Here is a 9,896-nt window from a genome sequence, read left to right as displayed (position 1 = left end):
AGCATCTGGAAAAATAAACAAGTAAACGCTTGTTAGTTCAGTCTAACTGAAAGCTGTGTCTGCACACTTTGGCTGCTGTTGACTGATTTCAGATTGTTCAGCTCAAACACAATCAGTGACTAAAAACAGAACATAGGAAAAGGTGGGCTTAGGGATTAGGGTTGGGGCATTTCAAGCAAAAGCACTCCTCCCTATCCACTTGGAAAAATTCGACTAATCTTCCAAGATTGGAAGATTAGTCGATTAGATCCCAGATGACTTTGCACAGACTTGCAGACTTGTATATTTGCCAACTTTACCTTGTGGAGATTATGCTGGGCCTCATTTAGCGGACTTTTTTTTAGAAGAGCATTAGATGCTACCATAGATTTAAGATATAAGAACAGTTGCATAAAATATTTGATATTTTTGTAACTGCAGTATTCACAAATGTCAAACATCCCTTGCAGGAACACAATGCAGACTCTCGCCCTCTCCTCTTGCGTTTTGCACATGAAGGCAGGTGTCAGAGTGAGTTTCTGTGGTCAGGGCAGAAGCAACGTGTACCTGCCACTCTGAAATTTCACCTTTTTGGTTGAGTAAGACAATACAGGTTAAATGGATCTGTTTTTTTCAGCGGTTGTGTATCTGTGTGTGAGGCAGTCAGTGAAGAAAGTACAATCTTTTGGGCTCATTTAAATTGCAGCTACTACTGTTAGAGGCAGATGATGTCTTTGCCAATAAGACCATGGCCATTGGGGAAACTGCCCGTGGTGCCATGCTGCCCTTGTAACTATCACAGAAAAGCTCCTCTCTTCTTTCTCTCTGTCTCCACAAACTGTACTCATTTACGTTTGTACTCCTGTGTGCCCGTGTATGAGTCACCCCTCACGGACGAGGGGGTTGCTCCCCGTCCCGAGGCTGTTTCTGAGTCACTCCTTCACATGGCTCCCCCAGGACCGACAGCCTCGCGGTTTCTCTCTCCAGCCTCTGCTATGTGTAAGACGGGCCCAAAAAACGAGCCGTCCAGGAGCGAAAAGAGAACGAACCGCACCCTGATTACTTAACGTTATATTTACACACCTATTCAGCTTTGACAGCTTTGACCCACAGCTTCAAAGGGACGTGAATCACAAAGCTTATTTGTGTTTTCCACATTGGGGCTTTTGTTGAAACTGTTGCAGAGCTGGAATTGTGACGCCTCTTCTAACCCGTGTCCTTCTGTGAATAACAGGGGCGGACATTGTTCAGTGGCTGATGAAAAACCTCTCCATAGAAGATCCAGGTAAATGTCAGTACATGTAAGCACAGCAGAGCTTCCAATCGAAGACGACGGCAGCTTAAGGTGTCTGCTCTCTTTCATGTCACCAGCTGAAGCCATCCATCTGGGCAGTTTGATCGCTGCCCATGGATACGTCTTCCCCATCTCTGACCACGTTCTGACGCTTAAAGATGACGGAACCCTTTATCGCTTTCAGGTACGAAAAAAAAAATCCACCTTGAGACTGTCCTTGATATGTGTTAGAAGGCCTTTAAATATAGAATAATGAGCTGATGGCAGTTTATCAGAGGGATGTGTTTATTGCGTGATACTAATGAGAGCAATCCCTCCTAAGCCTATTACTCATCCCACCAAGGTCGATACTGTGTACCCCTGCTGGATGCTTCATCAGAGCAGGAGGTGGCCTGTAGAACTGGGCCGATGGGTCAGTAATGCAGCTTGTCAGTCTGGTGGTTTAGTTTTGTTTTTTTTCCTTTGCTCCTTCTTCTTCTTATACAGCACGAACACTGACAGATCTGTCTGATGGCTACAGACTCTGCTATGACTCATTTCTGTGACTGGGCCATTAGCATCTTAATCCAGCAAGCAGGCTACGACAGGCAAGCTCCCCTATGGGAAGCGCTGAGCTGGCTACACGCTGGCTCTGCACTTTTCGCTGTTGCCAACCGTCCCTTGGCCCCTCCTCAGTCTACCGCTGGATGCATTTATCTATATGCTCAAGATTAAAAGCCATTATTGCGGCTGTGCAGCGAGGGCAGCGAATGCCGCGCTTCCTTATTCAGCGGAGGCTAAAAATATTCCCTCTGATGTTGTCGTGATGCAACAGGCTCGCGTCATCAGAACCTCTGAAAAGAGTTCACAGTGGATTTGAAATGCTCTGGCCAGCCTACATTGCAAGAAATAGTGTCAGGGGGAATTTTGAATTGCTAGTCTACAAAAAAAAAATACATTTTAAATATGTGCTACACCAGGAGAAGACCCAGATTTAATTATGTGCCTTCTGCTGTTTGTCACAAATTCACAGTTTTGTGCACAGAGTGGTGACTTTCTTTTGATTTGTCATAATTTCTTCCTCTCCGAATCCAAATGACAGCACTGAATGAGAGCGCGTTAACTTTTCTGTTCATTACATCCAAACCAGCACACTCATCAGTGCCGGGCCTTTGCTCCCGAGCTAATTGCTTTTATGACAAATAGTGCGGATGAAAAATGTCCATGATAAGTTCTAATTTTGCCCTGTTATTAAGAGCGTATGATAGATGTGAATGATCCATTAATAATGGACTTGAGAATGAACTTTGAATGCATAATATCACTTGCAGTAGACTTTAAGATAGATAGAGACTGCAGCTACCATTGCCATTGCAGATCGTTACCTGGAGCGCACGGAGGTCAAAGGTCACAATCAAACAAAGAGTACTCATCCATAAAAGGGGCAGGGGTGGTGGAAGTATTTGCTGTTGTTTTTACTTGATGATTAAAAAAAAAAACCAATTATTTGTGTAAATAAGCAAAATCTTTTTTTTTTTTGATTTATTCTTCCTGCTTTCATCAGTCTCCATACTTCTGGCCTTCAAACTGTTGGGAACCCGAGAACACAGACTATGGTGAGTCACATGCTTTTCCCTGTTTCTCCACCAGTGAGATCTCCCTAATGCCTTCAGCAGTCTCCTTTTCTCCAGAACTGACATCTGTAGCTCTGTGGCTGACACTCACCGAGTATTGATCCATGGGTCATTCCCTGTAATGTTTCTGGCCCCCGAGGAACCGCACCCCCGCCCCCACCACCACCCCCTTCCCTCCTAACACCACCAGGGAGAATCCTGTGGGATACAATTAGCTTAACAAAATAAAGGGACAGTCACTGATTTGACAGCATCTCTGGCTATCTGCATGGCATTTACTCAAGGCTTGGCATTTCAAAAGAGAACACATGGCCTGCCTGCCTGCTCTGGCAGGATGTGCATTAGTTCACACAGCTGCGGCCTTGGTTTAAAAAAAAAAAAAAAGCAAACAAAAAAACCCCCACCATGCATTGCAAGTATTCTTTTTGTTGTTGTTGTTTTATTGTAGTTATGACAGTGCTTATTCCCCTCTCTATGTTTCACTCTTTCTCTTTGTCACCCTGCAGCCATTTACCTGTGCAAGCGCACAATGCAGAATAAAGCCAGGCTTGAGCTCGCTGACTACGAGGCTGTAAGTAAACTGTCATTTTGGTTTAGCGATCGCCAGAAAGCTCCCAATTCAATTCCATCATAGTGCATGAACCATAGTATGATGATGCTCTCGATTTTCTGTTTTCCTTCACTTTGTTGAAAAACCAAAAAAGTGCTGAAGCACTCTCTTCTGGGCTTTTAAAATACCAAAAATGTATTTACAAGAGGATAAGAAAAGGAAAACAAACAACAAAAAAGCAGAACAACAACATCAAATTCTGAAAGGTAGATTTCTTTTCCAGGAACACCACTTTGAGGAATACAATGCAGTCATTTACCGGCCCCGAAATGTAAATAAAAATATCTTTAGGTATACTTGCATCAGCAGATCAATACAGTCTCAGGAGGGGCATTGCTGCAGTGCTGATCTCGTTGTTACACAATAGCAATCCGCTACACTTTAATATTCTAAATGACTCTGCAACTATTGTCCAGTGGACTTCCTTTCACTCCTATTCAGGTCACTTTATGCCTTCAGGCCTCATTGCTTTCACTGATAACATGCCTGCTTCTGTAGTTTTTTTCCCCACTGATTTTGTAACAAGCTCACATAATGTATTAATGCTTGAATAGCTTTTTGGAACCCAATGTTCACTTACAGGCACCAATAAAATGCAATTTCTACAGGTAAATACTGTTTATGATCATTGTTATAGTAATAAATAAACCTGAGAGATAAACAATCCGCAAAAAGCACATTATCACCTCTCTTATTACCACAGGATATCTTGATTGGTTAGGTCTGTTAACCCTTAACTCTGATGTTATGTTTTAGAACCAAGCAAAGTGAAATTTGTTCAATAAAATGTTAAAAATTATTGATGCAAGTTAATTCCCGTGTATGTCAGGTCTTGAGAAAGCATCTACTGTGCCTAATTATAAAGCGCAACAGTGGAGAAAACCTCATCTAATTTTCCCACAGTTATCCCTGTGGGGAATGCATTTAATTATTGCAGTTTACTGGAGATGAAATCAATGATGTATACTGAAACAATATACCTGTGTGAAACTCACACTACATGTGGTATCGGCATCCTGTCATAAAAGCGAAGGCATCAGAGTGAAAAATCCAAGGGCCTTGAAATCAAAGTCAAGCCCTTGAAGATAAACTTAAATCTTCCTCTTACACCGTGCCTGATTGGCTCCTCCAGGAGAACCTCGCCAGGCTGCAGAGGGCTTTCGCCAGGAAGTGGGAATTTATCTTCATGCAAGCTGAGGCTCAAGTCAAGTGAGTATATCAGTTAATTTTCTAACTTCAGCACTAATGTGACAGGATAGACGTTGATACAATCAGGTTTAGAGAATGCTGAGCTTTGGCTGCCTGCACAGTGTTTGTGTTCTTTGTAAGGCTGACACCTGGTGGCTGAAATGTGCAAGTGCAGCGATAGTCCTGCAGTTAATGGCATACAGTAGCTGTCCTTTCTTGTCTTTTAAAATATAAAATCAAAGTCTTGGCATCATTTAGTTGCTGCTGCTCTGTGGCTGTAAACGTGAGGATATATAAAAAAAAGCCTTCTTATATCTGGAGAGTAACGACAACAAGCAAATGCCGGGTGGTAAATGTCAGTTATGTAAGAGCTTGGTCCCACCAGGCCTCTCTTGGTGAACTGAGCACACAGGTTAAGACCTACACTCCTGAGTTTCTTTGCTCTTTTGTCTGGCCTGTCTGTGTTTTTAACGTATGCTGGCAGCAGAGAGCAAGTATGGACCTTCAGAGGGTTAATATTTCAGAGCTGTGAGCGTTTTATTTTAAAGACCTGTTTCCTCTGCTCTCAGGATTGACAGGAAGAAAGACAAGGCGGAGAGGAAGATCCTTGACAGCCAGGAGAGGGCATTTTGGGACGTTCATCGGCCAGTGGTGAGTTACGGCCAAAATAAGGAAAAGAAAAAGTGCAGAAAGGAAAAAGAGGGTCACATGGTTCAACAAAAAAATGGAAATGAATTCAACAAAAGAACAGAAAAGAAGGGATGTTTTGTAGGTAGACAGTTTTAGCATTTAAACACTGAAAAGAGCAGATTTAGCTCCACATGCTGTCCAGCAGATAGCCATGTTGTGTTGTTGGTAGCACAATCAGATTTGGTGCCAGTCAATTTGCATAAGAGTCTTTTGTGAGTGTGGCGTTGCTCAATAGAGCACCAGCACCGTATTGTGCGAGCAGCACAAGTGTAGACAATACATGCTGGAGAAACAGTCTTATCTGACCCAGAAACATGCTTTGTCTTCTGCTGCCTCCCACAGCCAGGCTGTGTCAACACCACAGAGATGGACATCCGCAAGTGCCGAAGAGAGAAGAACCCACACAGGGTAAAAAAGGTGAGAGGAAGAGACAAGCTGGCATTTTTAAAAATAAGGTTTTTTATTAACTTTGCTGCTTAGTCATACTTTATATATATATATAGTGGCCAACACTGACCGATATATCAGCGCGTTTGATTGAATGTTGGTATTGACATTTATAACAGCTGATAAGTTAAAATTAAAAAGTATAAAGAAGAGACGAGAAAAACACCCTTTGATCGATTGTATGAGTGTTAATTTTGCTTGTTTGGAATATTACAAACATGAGAATCAGTTGATCGGAGTATCATCTTATGAAGGACTCATAAATAACTGAGTTAGAGAAATTTGCTCATCTTTTGTGTGTTCAAAAAAAAAAAAACCTATCGGCTGATCAGATTTTTAATTCGCCACATATCGTTATCAGCATCGGTCTCCTAATAAAAAACTTCTAATAAAAAAGAATTTTTTTTAAAAATCTCATTTTTTATTATTTCTATTAAAACAAATCTACAAATGTTTCCTTTTGGGGTTTTTTTCAAAGCTTACTAAGTGTTCTTTGTGTGCAGCTGTGAAAATGTCCTCTTCGACACTTTAGATCCCTTATTCCCCGACACAATACTGAGTCCTGCTCCCAAAACAATTACCAGTCATACATCAAAATGGGGTTAACAACATGGCAGCGGCAACAAATTGAAACTGTGTCCCACGTGTGTCTCCACTCGCCCGCTCTAGTCGGTCTATGGGGTACCAGATGACGGCCAGAGCCAGCCGAGTCCTGTCCACATCGGCTCCCAGCCGACCAGGAAGACCACCAAAGAGGATGTTCAGAAGGAGGTGAGCCAGGGCGTCGTTACCGTCAGCCTGCCTCACTCATCCATCATAACATAGCCGCGGTTGGGGACGTAGACCGACGAGCTGTTCCCTTATTTAACCTCCTCATTACTCCTCCTCCCTCTCCCACAGATTACCTTCTTGAACATCCAGCTGGAGAGACACTGTATGAAAGTTTCCAAAGTGGCCGACAGTCTCATGACCTACACCGAGCAGTTCATGGAATATGACCCCTTTGTGTCAGCCGTAGAGCCTTCGAACCCATGGATCAGTGACGACACTACCTTCTGGGACTTGGAGGCAAGGTGAGGCTTGAAATGGGGAAAGCATGTTGGGATGTGACCTGAGAGTGTGCCAGGAACTAATAATGCTTTAAACCCACACTAAGGTCAGGTGGAGTGTAGAGGTCTCAGTGCTAATGAACTGTTGCTATCCTGAATTAGCTGGGATCTGTCTGTTTGGATCTCATCTCACATGAACACTAACACTGGCATTCCCAAAGGTTCACTCTGTCCTGACTTGCTGGTCGTGACTCTCTGTAGGCCAAGTGACCAGACCTTCTATTCTATTCTATCCCATCTTATTCTGTTTTTTTCGGATGTGTTTCAATGTGAGCAGCCGCGAGCCCACCCAGCAGCGTGTGAAGAAATGGGGCTTCTCCCTGGAGGAGGCGCTAAAGGACCCAGCAGGTCGAGACCAGTTCCTAAAGTTCCTGGAATCAGAATTCAGCTCAGAAAACCTGCGGTAAGAATCTCTATTATTTGACTTCTGTAAAGGTTTATGTTGTTTTGCAGTCTGGTATGTTGCAGTAGCATGATGCTGCTGCTATAAAATGCAGAGCTATGCTTTTTAGTGGCTAGAGAAAACAAGGCATGTGTGATAAGAGTGAAAGAAGTCATAAAAAATGTAAAATTGACACTGTAAACACATTTTCTGCAAGTTGTTATTGACTGTGTATGACACTGTTGTAGGTTCTGGTTAGCAGTGCAGGATTTTAAGCGACGGCCACTCCATGAAGTTCCCTCCAGGGCGCAGGAGATCTGGCAGGAGTTTCTGGCTGAAGGAGCTCCAAGCTCCATCAACTTGGACTCTCACAGCTACGAGCGCACCAGCCAGAACCTCAAAGACCCCGGACGATACAGCTACGAGGACGCTCAGGTGGGGGGGGGCTGTTTACACTTCACAGATGGACTCACGTGGCTTTACGTGCTCACTTTTGATTTATTTTGGCGCTCTTCTTCGCCCAGATCTATTTTGAGTTCACCTCAAATTTACTTTACACTGCATCCCCAGTGACAACGCACAAACTCGTTTGCTTTCCCTCTAATCGGCTACACCCTCCATACTCATGTTACACAACAGAATGAATGAGGGCAAGGATGAATAAAAATAAAGAGGAGAAGGGAGGAATGACAGAGTGTGTTTGTGTGGGGAGCTAATGAGCCGACTAATTCCATGAATAGGTGGTTGAGTCGGTTCACCGTAGATTCCTCTGCATTCAAAGTGCGTCGGTGATGTGTGACGTGCAACGCCTCTCACTGACAGGACATTACTCAGCTCTGTCTTGCAGGACTTTGTTGCTCATGTCAGTACTCTCGGTTTGCATCACCTCTTGCATGCATTGCATTACCATAATCAGGCCTCTCTTTATTTTATTTTCTTTACCGCACTTTCTCCTTTATCACTCACAGACCAACGCGCGCTTACGTGGCTTTCTTTATTTTGCAGGAGCACATATTCAAGCTAATGAAAAGTGACAGCTATGCACGCTTTTTGCGATCCAACATCTACCAAGACCTCCTGTTGGCCAGAAAGAAGGTGAGCTGCACTCGCTGACCATGATTTCGCCTCCGCATTTAACATGATGCAATCACTCTTTTTGCGTTCCTCATATTGGTTTGATTTTTTTCTATCATTTAATAAACATGCCAGGTCTATAATCACTATATGTATATCAATCAAAAAGTAGATATTGTATCTATGCTATATGCTGAAAGGTAAATGGAATGTAAATTACTACATTTACATTTCAGGTTTTCTGCTTCAATTTTGTATTAATAAAAACACACAGTCATCTTTAAATAATGATGCAATGTCATATTATGCAACATATTATGCTAACTACAAATCACTGGTCCTTATTGGTATTATATCGGTATATTGATACACTACACTGTCAAGGTTTGAAATATAATAAAAATATGTCATCTGGCCTTTACCGGGTTTTAGAATTAGACGATACAACTTCAGATAATTAACAACACATGAAATATTACACTGTGCCATTATTTTTTTTAACAAAATTAAGCCAAAATGTTGAAGCGGTGAGTGAAAAACTAAGCGAACGCTTTCTGCTTCCATCGGAATTTAGAGGGTTAGTAGCAGCCAGGTTCTGCTAATCAAATATACTCGACTAACTCGCCAACCTGCAAGTGTTTTGTCAATGCCAAGGAAGAAAGGCATCAACAGCGACCTCAGAGAAACAATTCTTGCTGCTCATCAATCTGGGAAGGGCTGTAAGGTAATTTCCTTCATCATAATACAGTGAGGAAGATTATTCACACGGTGAAAGCATTCGTGACAGCTGGGAATCTTCCCAGGAGTAGATTCACCTTTGCAATGCTCTGAGAAATCTCAAAAAACAAAGAAACAAAAAACGTGCTTACATCTAAATGTTCAGGTTCATGGCATACAATCAGAATGAGACTGAACAAGTACGGCTTGTTTCAAAGATTTGCCAGGAGAAAGCCTATTCTCTTTAAAAAGATCATGGCAGCGTGGCATAAGTTTGCAAAGTTGCATCTGAACAAATTGCAAAACGTCCGGAACAATCTCCTAACACTCAGCTTGGCCAAACCAAACACAACACATCAGCACAAACACCTCATACCAACTGTCAGGCACGGTGGTGGAGGGATGATGATGTAAGCTTGTTCTGCAGCAACAAGGACTTAGAGTCAACCATAAACTCCTTCGTATATCAGAGTATTCTGGAGACAAATGTTCATTTTTGTAAATTAAATAATGACACAGTATAATATTTCATGTGTAACTGTTCGTCTGGTGTATATTTAATCGTTTTACAACCTGTCAAGGACCAGCTGATAATTTTTATTATGACCTCATATGTAAAACTTTAGAATTGAGGGTGTACTTTCGTTTTTTCACATGACTTTAGGTAACGAAGTCTTTCACACATTGTGGTATTGTTGGATGTAATGATCTTCTTCCACCACTAGTCAGTAGTGTTGGGTGATATTGCACTTTTAAACATGATGTTTTTTTACTGTAGTTTCTATTAAAAATG

The 9,896-nt window shown here is 42.3% G+C and overlaps 1 protein-coding gene across 6 annotated transcripts in view; it reads left to right on the top strand.

The window, feature by feature from the left end:
* The window catches only part of LOC146496537 (regulator of G-protein signaling 6-like), a 41,759-nt gene that overhangs the window by 28,991 nt on the left and 2,872 nt on the right, over nucleotides 1–9,896 (top strand). For all 6 annotated transcript variants that reach the window (XM_085143684.1, XM_085143683.1, XM_085143686.1 and 3 more), the window contains 12 exons: nucleotides 1,214–1,264; nucleotides 1,351–1,457; nucleotides 2,817–2,868; nucleotides 3,393–3,457; nucleotides 4,629–4,705; nucleotides 5,254–5,335; nucleotides 5,717–5,791; nucleotides 6,491–6,592; nucleotides 6,722–6,894; nucleotides 7,208–7,333; nucleotides 7,561–7,747; nucleotides 8,318–8,407. In XM_085143684.1, the coding sequence (XP_084999810.1) occupies nucleotides 1,214–1,264; nucleotides 1,351–1,457; nucleotides 2,817–2,868; nucleotides 3,393–3,457; nucleotides 4,629–4,705; nucleotides 5,254–5,335; nucleotides 5,717–5,791; nucleotides 6,491–6,592; nucleotides 6,722–6,894; nucleotides 7,208–7,333; nucleotides 7,561–7,747; nucleotides 8,318–8,407 (1,187 nt within the window). The remainder of the gene's footprint in view (nucleotides 1–1,213; nucleotides 1,265–1,350; nucleotides 1,458–2,816; nucleotides 2,869–3,392; nucleotides 3,458–4,628; nucleotides 4,706–5,253; nucleotides 5,336–5,716; nucleotides 5,792–6,490; nucleotides 6,593–6,721; nucleotides 6,895–7,207; nucleotides 7,334–7,560; nucleotides 7,748–8,317; nucleotides 8,408–9,896) is intronic.

Source organism: Neolamprologus multifasciatus, chromosome 19 (assembly GCF_963576455.1).
Source record: "Neolamprologus multifasciatus chromosome 19, fNeoMul1.2, whole genome shotgun sequence".
Lineage (NCBI taxonomy): Eukaryota > Metazoa > Chordata > Actinopteri > Cichliformes > Cichlidae > Neolamprologus > Neolamprologus multifasciatus.
The sequence above is the reverse complement of the archived record's forward strand: the minus strand, read 5'-3'. Positions and strand labels throughout refer to the sequence as shown.